At 43.0% G+C, this 17513-nt stretch overlaps 1 protein-coding gene across 5 annotated transcripts in view; it reads left to right on the top strand.

The window, feature by feature from the left end:
* ARVCF (ARVCF delta catenin family member) overlaps positions 1-17513 on the top strand; it is a 305181-nt gene that overhangs the window by 268327 nt on the left and 19341 nt on the right. For all 5 annotated transcript variants that reach the window (XM_067307355.1, XM_067307353.1, XM_067307356.1 and 2 more), the window contains 2 exons: positions 16251-16378; positions 17327-17477. In XM_067307355.1, the coding sequence (XP_067163456.1) occupies positions 16251-16378; positions 17327-17477 (279 nt within the window). The remainder of the gene's footprint in view (positions 1-16250; positions 16379-17326; positions 17478-17513) is intronic.

Genomic DNA, 17513 nt, shown 5'->3' with positions numbered 1-17513 from the left:
CATTTACTTTAGTTATAGCGAAATGTGCTACCAGGCAATTCAATGACGGTTAACAGGGTCTTAACCTTTGAACCACTGATTGTATTTGCATTTCCTTTGTACTTGGCTACCATTTCTGATGATAAAATAGTGTTGGAAAGTGATAGTCGTGTTTCTTCTCACAATCTTCTATGTACTATTTGCCCCTTGCTGAGAAAGGTTAATATTCTCCCCCGCCTTTGGTTTGTGTATATGTTTTTGCATGTCTCATTTAACATTTCTATTCTACAAGCAATTATAATTGTTACTCTAAAAGAGAATGCCTGTTTTTACAGAGCATAGCTCATTATACAGATGATGCTCAAGAACTGTTTATAAAATAAGAACGTGCCAAGCAAGTGTGCCAGCAATGAAAACAGGAGCTGTGGGGAGGTGCTTTTCCCACCTGACCGTAGCTGCCTCAATCTTGGGACTTAGTTGCAGCAGTGAAAAACTCCATCCAGAACTGCTGGATTATGTCAAATTTCTGCCATGTCACTTTTTCAGTTTCAGTTAAGAAACGACAACAATGAAAGCTCACAGACTTTTTTCCATTTTTTAGCATAAGTGGAAAAAATTAGATGATACTTTGAACAGGAGTGAGGATCAGAAAGTTGTCCTGATTGTCTAGCCAGCATTATCACAAAGGGCAGGGAAGAAGAACTGTTTTTATCAGAATTTAGAGATGAAATTTCATGTCAAAATCAATTACAAAAACCATGTTGCACAAAATTACGGTTGTCTCTAGTGTCCATCAAAAGCACCGCAGTGAAGTTCTGCTGACGCAGCTGCTTGACAAGTTTAGAGAACAGCAGAAAGTTTCAGAACAGCTGAGGCAGAAAAATGGTATAGTGTCAATTTAAATCCCTTGCTAGACTACCAGAATAAGTAAAGGAAGTAGTTATAGCTCCGGGTGAGTGTTATGAAGTCTGTGCCCTTAGGAATAATAGGAATGTGGATAGCTTTCTTGGAGGCCTACATGACTCAGATGCTTTAAAAACTCAGCCCTAGATTGTCATCACTTGAATCTTACTTAAACCTTCTGTCTGGGATACCATGGCCATCCTGGCTAATATTCTGTTGCCCGCAAAAATGCAGGTTAATGTCCCTTGATTAAGCACTGGAACAGGTTGCCCAGAGAGGTTTGGATCCTCTATCCGAAGGGTTGAAGGGTTTCAAGACCTGACTGGACAAAACCATAAGCAACTTGGTCCAAATTCAGTGTTGAGCCTGCTTTGAGCAGGAGACTGGACCAGGGACCTTCTAAGGCCTCTTTCAAACTAGTTGTTCTTTGACTTTTTTGTTAACTGATTGCAAAGTCGGCAAACAAAAGGCTGATCTGCACAGAGACAGCATAGTTTTTACTTGTCTTTCCAAAACCAACATCATCCATAGAGGCTGGATAGGTGACTCGGATGGGAAAAAGTATGAGAGAGCCCGTTTATCCGCGGAGCTTGGGAAAGGAGCGTGTATGCAAAATGCATCTTAGGTTGATCTCACATTGATTTTTCAATGTATGGCTTCTTTTAAAACAAATACATTTTTACTTATAATCTGTACTTGTTCTGGTGCCAGCACAGTAAACCCTGGAGTCCTCACAATGCTATATTAATCAGTCTTTGAGAGTGAGCTTGAAACGGCTAATGATGGGGGAGATGAAGGGGCAACAAAAATAGAATAGTTGTGTGATTGTGAACTGATTATAAATTGCGGGACTAGAGATCAGGCAGTTAGCAGGGAGGGCCTGCCTTATAATGCAGCCGGGAGAGGAGCGCTGCATGCAGCAAGGGTCTAGCATTTTTCCACTTAAGCTTGAACAGTTTTTATTAGTGTTAATGGAGAGCTTTAATCGTGGAGTTGGTCTGAAAAATAAAATAGACTGAAATGTCAAATAACCTCTGCATTCTTAATTGCCAAAGTTACTGATGCTCATTAGTCAGACTAAAGCTGCAGATGTGTTTTGCAGAAAGACAAATCAGAAAATCAAAAAACTAAAACTTCTGTTTTCTCAGCACTAATATCTAGTGCACTTACCTACATGGCTGCTGCAGTCCTATTATCTGACTCATTACTTTGTAAACTATTTTGAGATATCTTGAGTGTGAAAGCTGCTATATAAGCCACATTTATTTCTATAACCCTGAGAGCTCTACACAGGCTTAAAAGCTCCCCCTGTTCTCCATCATGACAGGGGAATGATATGGCTTAATGTGCCATATACCTCTTACGGTGGATGGAAGAAAAATGACCTTGAACTATGAGGCAGGCATTTTACATTGTAAAACAGACACTTAGTTACTTGTCAAGCTGCTCTTTTATTTTTCTTTTTTTTAAAAACAAAAACCCCCCTTACCTCTGCATGGTTTGGAAAGCAATGTCAGCCCAAATATTATTTGCTCTGAACCCAAAAAGAGCTTGATTGTTGACACAGACATTTTCAGGTTATCAGTATGAATATTGATTGGTATGTGGTACAAAGGAAAACATTTTTATTTCTGCTTCTCAGAACATTAATATCAGGCCTGAATTTTCTGTGTCTTGATAGTAGGAAAAACTGGAAGCTTTTATAACACCATAAAATGTTATTCACGTGTTTAGGAATAGAGCATAATTCATGTTTATCTGGAAGGAGCAATCTCCCCCCTTCATGTCCAGTTTAGTCATATTTTGCATGCCTTGTGGTCTCCTTACTTTACTGAATATGTTGCTGCTTTTGCAGGACTCCTTTAGAGCAAACTCCTATTCTGTAACTTCACCAACAGACATAAGTGTAAGTACCTGACACACTGCGACAGTCTCCCTGAACTGCCAAATCTAGATAGGCAAGACAGAAATAGTGTGGGAGGGGAAATGGGGACACAGTCTGCTGAAGTGAGTTGTGCGGTTACACAGCATATCAGTGGCAGAGCTGGGAATAGAGATGAGGTTTCCTGATTCCTAAAGCAATATTTTTCTTGCTAGCTCATGCTAACAAGCCAAGTAGTGAACCCACCCCATTTGGGAGCATCAGTTCTTCGTGTCCATCTAATACAAAGCCAAGAAGAATATTTAATCTAGTGATTCTGTTTTGAGACCTCTAAAATCACAATCCTCAAAGCTGTAATCGTGATCGAGCATATAATTGCATCTTGTTCTGCCGAGAGCTTAAAAATGATGAGGGAGAAGAGCATCTCCAACGGCTGACCACAAATGTGAAATGACAGGGATAAGAAAAGATCAAGCGAAAGAATCTGCTGTAACCAAGGTGTCCCGATGACCTTTGAGCACTTAAACTGAAGTCTTTGTTTCTTGCAAATGCAGAGCTCCCGCCCCTCTTTTGGGGATACTTTGTGTGTTGAGTCATAAAACCAGCTAGTGATCACAGCAGAGTGCAAAAAGGCACCTTGCAGAAGTCTAAGAGCAGAGATTAGTAGTGTCAAGGATGACTGAGGTGTTACTTGCATTGCAGTGTGTTTGGGATTTCTCAAGGAATGAGAAAGTGTGGATGTTAAGAGCATGAGACCTAATCCCATTTATTCAATTAAATGAGGGCTGCTTCCAGGAGAGTGCTTCCATGCAGGTTTACTGATAGTATCTAGAACTTAAGATTTGGCAAAGGCATGTATGACTTAAGGATTTGTGCAGCTCTGCAAGGCTTTGCTTAATAGTTAAATCCTAACAAGCAGGTCTTTTCCAAATCCTGCATATCTGCTAGCTGAAAGCAATGCTGAAATTAAACCTATTGAAGTTAAACTATATTGGCAGTTTCCTGTGTGACTGTATCACAACTTCCCTGGAACACTTAAACCTCAGTGTCGCTCACCTGACTGCAATCTAGCATCCTAGATGTAAATCTGGCTCGTGACTGAGGTGGCCCATGAGAAGCCATCAGGGCATTCATAACACCAGTTTTCATATATGAATGATTAGAAATGAGTATAGGTTGTGACATGATGGAAATGTTGATACTCCTAAAGTCTCGCCTTGTTTTCACTTACGATTAACTTTTCAGAGTTTTTTATGACTTCCTGCTGGTGCTGGTGGTGTAAACACACACCAAGTAGAAAAAGATGGACGTAGGGTAGGAGGAGGAGCAGGGGCCTTAGTGACATGACTTTGTCCAAGGTCGTATAGTAAATCAGTATTAATAAAACCTGATCCAGAAATATTTTCTCTTGAATTTCAGCTTGATTCTCCATCCACTAAGCCAAACTGCCTCCCAGCTCCTGGGAAAGCAGAGATTTTGATCTTAAAGAAGAAAGCTTTTATTAATGTTATATTCATCTGCTGCTGAGACTGTTTTTAAATCTGTGTAGCATCTTTTCCTGGTGAAACTGTATATTTGTGACTGGTACATGCAAGGCAGCTATACTGAGGAGGAGAGAACAAAGAGGAGAGTATCCCCCCACTCTGCCCCGTTAACGTTGTATGTCCTAGTGCATCCCCATTCCAATGAGGGAGCAGCAGCAGCATGCTGTTTTCTTGCCTTTCACCATCTGCAGCCAGTGCCTGGAGATTGTGCTTTGAGGATGTCAGGAAAAACCCTATTCTTCAAGGCACTGAGTTCCTAACTTATGCTGAAATCCATGGGAATTAAGTACCCAGATACTGTACCTTGAAAATCTGGGCTGCAATCTGAGAACTTGAAGAAAAATCTTCTTTTCATGTTGCCTCCATGCTGATCGGACAGCCATGTGACATTGAAAACATCATATTTTTTTCTCGGATACTTGGGAGATGCCTGACAGCAGCATGGTGAGTGTAACTGAGGCAGGTTTAGAGGTACAGGGCTTCCTTTGGGTACATGTGGCAGCTTTCATGAAACAGAGAGAGGAATTGAAACACACTTCTGACTTTGGAAGTTGTAGCAGGAGCTAATTAGCAATTCCACATCACAAACAGGATTGGAGAATGTGTTTGGGTTCACATGTAATTATTTATTTAATGATATATGGGAGTCTTTCTGTACGGTACTTGCTTACACAGTGCTTTGGAACACCCTTGTGTAAGGTTGGGGGGGCTCTGGCCTTGTGCTTGTAACAGTCTGAAAACATTGTGTTTTTGACGGTGTAGCTCTTTTCCCGCCAAGTTTGCAGCACGCTGCCTGCAACAAACCGAACAGGCTTCCGAAACCAGGCCTGATGCTGCAACGTCCCTCTCCTTTCCTTTCCGTAGGCTGAGTCCAGGCCTGCTAACTTCTTCTCAGCTTAGATTCTGATAGCCTTTCCCAAAAACGGTTAGTTGCATATATCCAAATATCTCCTTCCTACTTCAAGTATTTTGGAGTATTTGATGTTGCTGTGCAGGTAGGTCCACTGGAGAACAGACAGATTTATCCTTCCCTCTTACTGCAGAAAGTCAAGAGCGAGGGAGTTGTGCTGCCCTTCGCTGCCTTAAGCAGACGTGCCTGTAACAAGCAACTGAGTTATTAACATGAATAACCAAATACCTGTGTAATGACTTACGACCGTTTGAGACGTACAAAAATCACGATGAGAAGTAAAAGTGTAAGTAGATTCTCGTGAAGCACGAATAACCCAGGAAAAAGCTTTCAAATCGGCTTCCGAGCGTAGTTCAGCGTGTGAGCTCTGAAAGACTTGTTTTGTTCTTGAAGTTTATTTCCCCTGGCGCCGAAGACGAAGCTCAGGCAGGCTGCGAAGGGAAGAGCCTGACAGGTGCCAGCCCGTGTGGAAATACTGTCTGTCGGTGCCTGTCTGTCGCAGCTCCGAAGCAGCGCCCATCGCTGACGTATCCAAACGCTTGTCAGGAGCGTGCAGCCGTTCAAGCCTGAGCAGAAGGTCCCTCAGCAGCAGGACAGGGTTTGAAGCGCGCTCAGTGGAAACCCCCATAGTCCCGTACCTGACAAGGCAATCCCGTTTCCGTAAATCCCCAGCGATAGAGGGTTTGTTTTTGCCTTGCTGGTTGCGATTCGGTTCCAACATCCAACGCGCATAAAGGCGGAGAGGGCTGATCCGGCACGGGGCTGCGCGTCCCCCCACCCCGGCTCCCCACGGGCCTCGTCGAGAGGAGGAGCGCCTGCGGAGGCGTGGAGGAGTGCGGCGTAGCGCCGCTGGTGCCCGCGGTTCGGCCAGCGTGGCTACCGGTTTCCTCCGTAGCGTGGCCCACCTGAGGCAGGATCTTGCAGCTTTGCAGGTAGCACTGTGGCTCCTCTGCTCCGTGGCCCATGTGAGCTTTGATTTAGCAGCCCGCTGTGTTGGACACAACCCATGTAGCAGTGGAGAGGCCCCGGGGGGGCACTTAGCGGGGCCATTCCCTGTCGCGTGATCCAGTGCATTTCATGCACTCTCACTTGGAGATAGGAAAGAAGATACTTGAGAGGCATGCAGAGGTGAGATAGGGTTTTCTATGTTTTTTTTTTCCACCTTTCTTGCCTAACTTGGTACTTAGCATCTCAGAGTGTGTGGGTATTTCAGCTAAACCAAACTACCATATAGATTTTTTTCTTTGGTGTCTTCCATCTGTCTTTCATAGTCTTTCTACCCTTTTTGTATGCGTGCCTGCTTGCTGGGATTTTCTGACAGCAAGTATATAAAGCTGTTCAATGTCTAAACAGTTCAGAATAATGTCAGAATCTTTTTAATAAAATTGATTTATGTAAGTGGCATCTGGAGCCAAGGACTAATATATGATTCCTTTTGCAGCAAACATTTCTCTGCAGACAGGTTTCTACTACTGAGCTGGGAGGAAGCTAAAAGCTCATTAGCCTCCTAGAGTCAAAGCAGCTGATTGGCATCTGGAACTGCAAAGTTGAGTTTGACAGGGGCTTGAGGCCAAAAAAGTGAGATTTGGAACACGAGCCTTAGTTGAACACACACAAAAGAACAGAGGAAAGAAAATGGTAGGTCCAGGCAGCCTCAACTGAGAGGAAGGAGTCCCTTAAGGATTCCCCTTGATTTGCAGTGATGACTCAAGTTCTGAGACATTTTTGTGTTATGAAGCTCTTGGATGTGTTGGTATGGCACTAAAAACAGCACATTGTATTTTATTAGTAGACATAATTGTGGTGTGATTTTTAAGGATGTTCCTTTAGAGAATCACTCAGTGTCTCTTTCTCTTTAAGAAATGCTTTTTATACAGGAAGCACAGTCCTCCTGACAGTTGGACTGGACAATTAGGCATCTGCACGAGTAAAGGCAGTGAAAATAGTCTGTCTTACACTCAGTTCTGTTCAGCTCCATCACATGGCAGCTATGATCAGAAAAGCAGTAGCATGCTTTTACTGAGCTGTGTGTGAATCCTGAAGTCCCATCTGTTGGTTGTTTTTAAGGAAAATGTTTTTATGCTGTTTGGGTTTTTTGCAGTTTAAGGAAAAGTCCCTATAAACACACACATTCTGCCACGCGTACACACATGTACAACAGTAAAGCCACATTTGTTTATATAACATGAAAAGGAACAATTTTCCTCAATTTCCCAATCCTCATTAGGTCTGCCAAACATCTTTCTATTTCTTTTTCTCCTTTGGGAAAGCTTGGTTAAATAGAAAAGGCTTCTATTATATTCTGAAAAACAGTGAATTCAAGCCATACCAAGGCAGGGAGTAAGCAAATTCCAGCCTAGAGATTTCTCCATTCAAAAAAAAAATCCTCCATTAAGAAGTGGGATCAGTTCCACACCGCTTGTATCAAAGGAGGTTTTTCTTTAGCGTCGTCTGATTACTGTGTCTTTTCAGAGTTGCAGGTAGGGAGTTGCAGGTCTTTGGTTGCACTATGGATTTTGATTATTGTGGCATCCCCACATGTTCTTGGCTTGTGCTTGGAGCGTGGAACGCAGTACGTTGATACCTCCCTGAGCTTCCGTGTTTTCTGCTCATGTAACTGGCTGAAACACCAGAAGCCAGATGGGCTGGGCGAGCTTCTTATTTCTGGCTTGGATTTTGCAGTCCTTGCAATTGCTGTGACTGAACAGGAGGGGTGACAAAACAGGGCTGTGTTGTACCACGCGCAAGGAGACACCCCTCAGGGGATGTTAGTAGTCACCAGGCACTGCCATCTGGGTCCTTTCAGGGAGAAAAAAGCCCAGAGTCATTCAAGTGTGATTCTGGACCCTGGCGGTGATTGGAACAGACGTGTCAGAGACACTCCTGGTCAGTAGTAGCAACAGCAGCATTGAGATCTAAAAGAATTGGCATGGGCATTTGGCTTTGTCTGCTAAAGTAATTGTTCTAATATTCCTGTTATGTAGCAGGCTTAGCCTCCGGAAATTCAGGTTTTTTCCTCCAAGGGAAACATGTGATCAATGACACGCTTGGTATTGATCTCGTATGCACGGGCCAAGTTGCTGTCTAAGAAGTCCCTGGTGCAGTTTGCATCATCACTGTGGCCAGTGTCCTGCTCTCAGCTGTCAGAGGCACGTGTCCAACCTGAAAGCTTCAGGAAGAAGCTTCCCTGGAGGCAGCAAGTAAGATTGGCTGCAACTAGGAGCACGTGCATTGCTGCTTTCCTAGAATATTGATCTGTAGTTGCTGAAATCACCAGCCTGATAAGCCTAATCTGTCTTTTGCCTTAAAATACTGTAATGGGTGAGTGAGAGTAAATGACAACCAATAATGTTACCTCAAATACACAGAACTTCTCCAAGCAGGGAAATATTCACGTCTATTTTAAAGTAACTCTGCACCAGAACTGTCATAAGTAAATACCCCTGCAAGGCTGGCGGTGTCATGCTGTGAGACCCTGCAGAGGTGGTAGACCTCTGAAAAGAATTAGATTCCTGTTTACTCAAAGGCGTGAGCTGGGATTTTGAACCAAGTCCAATTTTGAGATTTTTCACTGGTGATGCAGGGCCTGAAGTGCATTCAGGGGCTTGCAGATACCATAGTAAGCCCTTTTGGAAGAAGGGGAACCCGTGTTTCTAAACAGATCATGTTTGAGGTGTAGCTCATAAAGAGGAGACCCCAAGGGGGGTGGGTGGGTGTGAGGAAAAGAGAGGATGTTACATAATGTTTGGTTTTAAGTACAAATTGCATTTCGAAACAGATTTGCTTTTGGAATTGCATGTCTGTCCTGTTCTCTTTAAAACAAAACGTATTCAGTTATCATTGAGAAGTAAGTAAATAAAAATAACTTTGCATCGGAGAAACTGGCAAGAAAGCAAGTGCTAACGTTTCATGTACTGTACTTAAAGAATCCAAGGTCAGATACAAATCTTTTGGGACTGTGGGGGGAAAAAAAAAAGCTATTTACATGAACCATTTCTTTCAGTCATTCACTCAAAGGGCTCAGTGTTAACTTTGGATCCAAAGCAGGTTAAGTTGTTTGCATCAATGGTGTTTCCCAAAAACAACCAGCCAACCCCCACGAAGGTGACCTACAAACACTTAAATGTGCCATAAGTCACTAGCTGACCGCTTCTTCCTCTAAGCAGCAACCGTTAGCAATTCTCCCTTCTCTGCACCAGCCTTGCTTTCCGGGTCTTTCCTGCCCTTCACTAACAGGCCTATGGGGACATCACATTCCCCTTTCAAACTAGGAGATTGGGTAGCGCTGTAGTTATCTGCAGCGACATTCAGTTCCTTATTAAGTGCTGGTCCTCCAGAGCATTCGCTACTGATTAGCGAACAGGGGAGAGAAGGTTGTTAACTAAACATCTCCAGTTGCCAAGAGACTTAGCTGCATGTACTTGAAAAAAGCCTTTGTTATTGGGCAGCGTGTCAAATGCTGTTGGAAGAAACGCTGCTTGCAGGTCATTTGGAAAGAGAGCGCTGTATTAGCTTTAAAATGTCTGCTCACAGAAAACAGAAGTGCTGGAACTCGCACAAGGTCAATGGGTTGTGTTTAATTGGGCCATCTCTCTGTTAAATTACATATTCTTTGAATATGAAGTGGAATATAACCAATCTGGACGTGTTCTTACAAAACACTCTCTGTAAGAGGAGCTACCCTGATGACAGCTTGTGGAGCTTGGGGAATGTAAAGAATAATAGGAATAGCAAAAGATGGTTTGCTTTCCCAGGTGTCCTTATTTCTCCTGCACTGCTGTGCCCTCCCGTTTCCTTTCCTTGTTGCCTTTCTGTCTTTGCTGCAGTCGCACCAGCTCATCGTGTTGGCTTTTTGCATGCCTCCCCACTTCGCAGTGCAGGTGACTTTCCTGGTGTATCCTTTGGGGGGGGGGGGAAGCGAGGGGTGCTTCCCTCCTTAAGCATGACATAGCTTCTTTCTTTGTGGGAGTAGGTGGTAAGCTGGGGAGAGTTGGCGTAATTTTAGAATTTCTGTGTGACTTAGTAGATGAGTTGGAGAGGTCACAGACTATGGTGTTCATTTTCTAAATAGAAAAACTCCTCTTAAACATTCCCGCATGCCTGATTTGAGTCTTGTGTGTCCCATATTACTCTGGCTGTTCTTTTCAGCACTCTTCAAAGGCTGTTCTGTCTTCTGAGCTCCTGCTCAGTGTTGGACATAGCATTCTTGATTTGAATCTCTGCAGTTAAGCATAATACCTCTCCTGACGTGCACTGTACCTTGAAGTGAAAGCTGTAGAGACTATTCAAAAACCCTTCCCCTCTTATTTCTTCTTCATCCATTGCAGTTTGCTATCCCTCTGTTGTATGACACTCAGTATTCTGCATTTATCTGCACTGGGCTGCATTTTTCATCGATCACTCCATGCATTTGGCTCTGTTGGAGCTGGCTGTATTTGTGCTACTGTTAAGTGCTTCAATTAGAAGAAACCTGCAAGTCCATGTTGACATCCATGCTGCTTTGTGCACCAGATGCTGAAGCACAGCATAAAGATGGAATGGAGCTGATGGGTCTTTTTTTAAGGAGCCAATTACCATTTTTATAAAACCAACCAAAAAACACCCCCTGCTATGAGATTTTTCTCATTTACTTTGGAACCGTACTGAGGGGTGAGGCATTCTTGGGATGGGAGGTGCTGAACTGCTAGACTGTTTTGCCGCTTATGTTCTGAAAACGTTTCTGCAGAAAATAGTTGTGAACTCTGGTTTACAACTGCTTAACTTGCAAACAATGAACTACACAATTTGTACTGAAGTTACCAACCCTTTGGTGAAAGGGAGCAGGAGTCCAAGATCCGTTAAGCTAAATTCTTAATTTCTTTTATTGACATGATTCTTGGCCCCCCCCCCCCCCACACACACACACACCTTGGGTAACAGCTTCCTAGTTGTTTAGGGAGCTGCTTTCTTTTTCTGTGAAGTGTGTTAGCGTATGACCTTGCAGAGCAATTGCGGTTTGGGCTCCTCTCGCTCCATCTGCTGGTGGCTGTCACATCTTGCACGTTGAATTGGCCAGCACGGCGACGGCTGTGTTAGCAAGTGGCGAAGCACCGTAAGGGTGGATCGGTGGAGTGAAGCAGTCAGCATGGGTGTCAGGCCATGGGCATCGTGAATGTGCCAGGAACTCTCACTCCAGGCTAGTCCTGGTCTGATCACATTCGTGACTTGAACTTCCGTTCCTGGCCAGCGCACGCTGGGGATGTCCCTGGAGTGCACCTGTTGGTCTAGCTTCGTCCTAAAGGAGACCGGTTGGTGTTGCGTCTGCTCTGTGTTGGGAACCAAAGTGCAGTAAGTGGGGGCAGTTGGGAAATTGGCTTCAAAAGTGATCCGAATGAGAACACTGATGTGAACATGCCTGTGGGCACTGCAAGAACGAGCAGCGATCACAGTTCATTTTAGTGATTTGGTTTTTCTAGGCCTTAATGGACTTTTTTTTCCCCATTGCATTGACAGCATCCTGTCAGCTTTGTATGAAATCTGCTTCTTTATGAAACAGCAAGCCAGAGTTTTTGTAAGGGTATCTGTAAGGATGGATGATGCAGCTGCACATACCTCCTCCAGCAGAAGAACTCTGTCATCTGACCAGCATGCACATGTGCCATGCCTGTAAGGGAAGAATAAACCCTTACGTGGTATGGGTGGTGAAGGGGAATAGATTTGGCAGCCTTGCTCCAAAGAGAGTTGTCAGATTTTGGGATCAAGCTGGCATATCGGGGAAAGGCACCTGGTGCAATATTTTGTTATTGCCAGAATGTAGCTAAGTATAGGCACTGTATCGGCATTGCCAAGATGAAAGCAAACAGGCTTGTGGAGGAGATGATCCAGTAGCTGCCGCATCGTTCTCAGCACAGAGACTGAGGGTTGAAGGGATTGTGAATCGCCCCCGTTAATTCCTCAGGCCTTTTTCGTTCACGACTGAAATTACTGTCTGTGCTGTTGCTGTTCTGTGGGCAAATAAAGGATAATCCGCTTGGCACCTCTTTGTAGTGTGAACTTCACACAAAACTGATCCCTTGGCCAGTTTTGAGCAACTCTGATGCAAAGAAGCAATTAGTCTTCCTTTTTTTGCAGAAAGAAGAGACTACAGCATGTTGGTGAAAATGGGGCTAGTGTGAAAGATCTTTCTCTGTGTACACATTCATGCCAGTGGTTGGGGGGATGCTGCAGATGTTGTAAAATGCCAGACATTTGCAGTGGCATCAACACCCAAGGCATTTTCTGTTTCTCTAAAAGGCAAGAGCTAATATAGCCAATTTGTTGCTTTGCTTTTTGCAGTGAAAAAAGCAACAAATGATACCCTTGCTTTTACAGGAGGAAACGGTATAGATTCTAACTCAGCACAAATCTGTAACCTATGGAAAAGTCTCATATATTCCAGCAGAAATAACCTTTTTCTAGGCACTGCTAAATCTGGGCTATAATTAAAACAGCTTTCTAAAGAAAAGAACAATGGATTTTTTTGTCTGATGTATTACTAATGACCCTCTTTTTTTTGTTTCCATTTAAAAAATGGATATAAGCAATTAGCCACATCTTGCACAGAAGTAGCATTACCTGAAAAAATAATTAAGATGATCTTGAAATTAAGGAAATCAGTTTAGAAGAGAAGCAGGTGCTTAATGGAGGTGAGACCAGCTGTGCTTCCCAGGAATGTGCTTAAAGCGCTTCATGGAAAAATGTGTGAGGCCTCCACATAACACTGGAAGGAAATTTATAATAATTCGGACAAACTGCATCCTATAAATAGAAAGCTGGATTCATTAGGACAGGAGGCAGATGGAGAAAATACAAAACTTGTTTGTTTCTTTTTAAGGGACTATAATGCTTATGAAAAGTGTCAGCTTGTTGTCAATGAGGGGAAAAACCCTCAGGTGCAGCAGTAACATTCTTGCTATTAGGTTCTCATCTCTGCTAATGAGCAGCTGTCCATGAGGGACATTCATAATACTTTGTTTTAGCAATTCCTGCCTTCCTTTTGCTGGCAGAGCTGGACTTGTACAGAAGTACTGCCATGGTGGGACTCTTAGTCCGCATATGCAGTGAGGGGCTGAGATTAAAGAAGATATATCCAACCAAGAAAGAACATACAGACTGACTGAAAGGGCAAATTGTAGACTGCACTTAAAGAACAGGGTAGGGTGAACTTGTGGGGCTGTTTCCAAGTATGCTAAAAGTATGACTAGGAAATTTAAAACAAGGCCATCAGAGAAGACTGACTAAAGAATTACTTATTGTTCAACCACAGACAAATCTGAGCTCAAATGCAGGCGTGATATATGTCCTATACTAATGTTCCCTGTTTATGAACCTACCTTCATCTTTTTGGCTGATCTGATTTACATTTCAGTAAAGCTTCATTAAAATAGTAGTGTCAAAATTCTAATAAACCAATTCCAATAAAGAGATTTTTTGACTTTTAATGTTAAGGAAAGGAATAGTGTACGCTTATTATCAGGTAGTGGTGTTTTTCCTGAGGTGTTCTTAGATTGCCAATCCGCCTTGTGAACTGGCAGAGGAAAAAGGTGATCTGAAGGTCATGTTGGAGTCAAATAATCACAGATATGCTTGCGGCGTGGAGAAAAACTATACAACTGTTCATGCTTCATGTATTAAGTAACTACAGCTTTTTTTTTTTCTTTTTTCAGTATTCAATATAGAGGGCAATGATCCCAGTGCAAGGAGAGGACATTGGAGAAAAGGAAAGAAGGTAGAATAGATTGGCAGGATGCCTGTGGGACTTGCCATCTGTTGTGGCTTGCACATATCTGTAGAGTGTCATGTAACAAGCAAGTGATGGCATTAAAACCAGTCACAGACATGGAGCAGGTTAATTATCCAGTGGTTTGAGAAGCATGCAAGTGTGCTGGGATGCATGTGAGAAGTTAAACAGGGAAAGTGTTAAACATCAGAGCTCATGGATCCTCATGCACACATCAGTCTTTCAGCATGGAGCAGAGAAATCCTTTGCTGACAAAATCTCTTTTCTTGGTTTCAGTGGGACAAATAAGCGCCATGTATCCAGGGGGTTAACACGGCCTTGTGTTTATGGTTTAGTGTTATACAAGGTTTAGGGTTTTGAGTTCTGAGATCTTGGCTCACATAGTCCCACAGCAATAACTATTACGAAAAATACAGAAAAAGTTAGTATATGAAGTGTAAGGCTTTCATTTAACACCTTTTATACTCTTTAGCAACAGAGACTTTTTGCAAGAAAATCCCCATTTGATAGGATTTCATTGTTCAGTTTCCTTGCTTCTAGGTATGTGCTATGTCTGAAAGTCAGTAGTCTGCGCTATGCACTGCAAAACGTGTATATGACAGGGACGGGAGATTTTGAGGAGGAAGTGCTGAAAAAGGAATGATTTGAGTGTGTAGGTTTCCTGTCTTCCTAGTAGAAAACTTGCTTTGAATTATGCTATGCTTTTAGGATAGCACCTTGTTATATGAAAAACATTTTTTTGCATGTGTACAAGTCCAGAAAAATTATTCTGCTTAAGACAAGCCTCAAATTTCCCCGTGCCCCAAGCTCATTCACACCTTCATGCTTTCTTTCATGTCATTCTTTTTTCCAGGAATACTTTTCCAGGTAATGTCTGCTGAATTTTGCTGAATGCAAACTCCCCAAAAGCCATCAGTCCAGAAATATTTTCCAGCTACAGTGACTGCAGATGAGTCTGTGTTTACTATAGATTGCTTGTGCCTTTCTACGCTCACCAAAACACTTTGGGGGAATTAATTTTTCATTAACAATCTGAACAGCACCATGAACTTTGAGATTTTATCTGGCTGGCAAGTCGTTTAAGTGGATGATTGCCTTTCCTTACTAATTAATGCAATGTGTCATGCCACACTTAGTGGGGGGAAAAAAGATAGATAAAATTGCTTCAAAATATGCAACAACTTGCTACTAACTTGAAAAGAGATGATGACAGAATAGGGCCGTGCTGTATAAAAGCTCATCACTTATAGCTCCCTGTAATAATATTGTATAGTCTAAAGATAATGTAGTGTAATAATATATTCTAAAAAATTTTCTATCATTTCTTTTCAACATACCCAGATACAGTATTGGTTAACTGGCAAGACAGAGCACTGCAGAGTACCTAATGCTTTCCTGTTGTGTCATATCTAGGACCATGGACTCCTTGTCCAAGGTGGGGCCCCTCTTTACTGTGGGTAGATGGATAAATCATAATCCCTTGGATGAGGAATTTGAGACACAGAGGCTACTGTCAGTAACTCGCTCCGCATCACAAAAGGAAACGCATGGCAGAGATGGGAATAGTTCTCATTCCTGTCGTGCTTAAACTGCAAAGCTGAAGCAGTGGCTCTGGGGCTGTTTTGTTAACGTGTGGGTCTGTTGCGGTCTCCTGGTGTGATATGACATTGGTGCATTTCTTTGCCTAATATTTGAACTGGAGTCAGTGTTTCTCCCTGCCGCTTCAAATTGGGCGTCCTAGGCACTTTGGCATCTTGCATCTTTCTTTTGGCAGGCAGATGTGAGAAGAGGGTGGATGTTACGACCATATACCTTGCTCTCTTTGGCAATGTTGTTTGTGTCTGTAAAGCTACTGAGATTGTTTTGAATGAAAAAAATGAATGTCAGTTAAATTTGCACAAAGTCAGGAGATGAAAAGTAAGCATTCCTGTAAACAGTCCTGGCCTCTTGTCACCTTGTTTTTACATGCACGTGCTCAGCCTGCTAGTTAGGTTTGTAGCGGAGCATAGATTTCAGCAGAGAGAGAACTGTCAACCTGAAGACCAGCAAAGGGACCTTCAGTGCAGGTGAACGTCCTCTGGATGAATTCCTGTATGCACTGCTTTCAACAGGTGTGGCTAAAATGTCCTGAACATGGCAGAAATCCTTTCTGTGGTGTAGCTTTCTCTTGGCTGTTGTTAAATATGTTGTTAAATAAAGGTATGTTGTGTGTTCACTCATACATTGCCTTCTCTGGTTTCTGTTCTCTTTGTTCTCCTCTTCTCCCACCTGCAGGCTTTGAATTACTGTACCAGCCAGATGTGGTTCGGCTGTACCTCTCCATCCTTACCGAAAGTCAGAATTTTAACACTCTAGAAGCTGCAGCAGGGGCTTTGCAGAACCTCAGTGCTGGGAACTGGACAGTGAGTGCAGTCTTCTCTTCAGTCTGTCTCTTGTTTCTTTTTTGTTAGTTAAAAACAAAGCTACGTGCCATTGTAAGTGCACTGTTACTTTGTGCGTTTGCTTCTCCCTTAAAAAGAGGGGCTGCGGGAACCCCAGACTGTTATTTCCATTTTATTTCCCCACTTGAGATGCTTTGTGTCTTCTGGACAGATGGTGTTTGTGCAGCAGGAATGTCACTGAGCTCATGATGACCTAAACTTGAGCAGGTTTTAATACTTAAGCCACTTTGCCAAATGGATGCAGCAGTGGTTAAGACTTTTGTTAGATGGTTAAGTGTCCTGGATATTTAATTCATTGGATTGTCAGATTTCTCAGGAAACTGCATTCCAGAGTGTCTGCTAATTTCCTCTCTGAAGCATCCCTATCATTAATTGAACTGTTCTCACAAAGGCGTGCTTGGTCACTCCTAGAACTTCCCAGCAAGCTGAACTGAACAGCAGCCTGGGGATCAGCTGGGTGGTGCTTCACAGCTCTCTTGAATAGAGTATATTTTAAAATCAATCATGAAACAGAATAAAGGTATGTAATTGCAGGTGGGGGAAGGTAACGTATTTTAGAAGCTTCATGGTTCCTTCTGAGTGACCTCTTTCCTCTAATCCAGAGGGATGTGTTTTCTCACTGAGGTGTGTACCGAACAGATGCTGGCAGATGATGCACCTTTTCTCTATTTCTGTCCTCCTTCCCCAGCAGCTTGCTATAGGGTGAACTTCTACATCCTTTCTTCCTTGGTGCTTGATGAACTTGGATGGTGGGTAATGTTGTAGATGCATCAGCACACACAACCAACTAGTCTTTGCAGAAAAAAAATTAATTACAACACTGAAAGAAATGCCAAGAGCAAGGGAAGGGTGGGTAGATGAATTCCCTAAACTTTCTGTTGTTTCTTTTCCTTTGTGTGTTCTGATCAGTGGTCCACGTACATCCGTGCAACAGTGCGGAAGGAGAGAGGCTTACCAGTGCTTGTGGAGCTGCTCCAGTCTGACTCCGACAAGGTTGTGAGGGCTGTGTCAATTGCCCTGAGAAACCTTTCCATGGATCGTCGCAATAAAGATCTTATAGGTATCTTCTGATCATTTCTTACCAGGTGGGGTTTTT

Source organism: Apteryx mantelli, chromosome 17 (assembly GCF_036417845.1).
Source record: "Apteryx mantelli isolate bAptMan1 chromosome 17, bAptMan1.hap1, whole genome shotgun sequence".
Lineage (NCBI taxonomy): Eukaryota > Metazoa > Chordata > Aves > Apterygiformes > Apterygidae > Apteryx > Apteryx mantelli.
The sequence above is the reverse complement of the archived record's forward strand: the minus strand, read 5'-3'. Positions and strand labels throughout refer to the sequence as shown.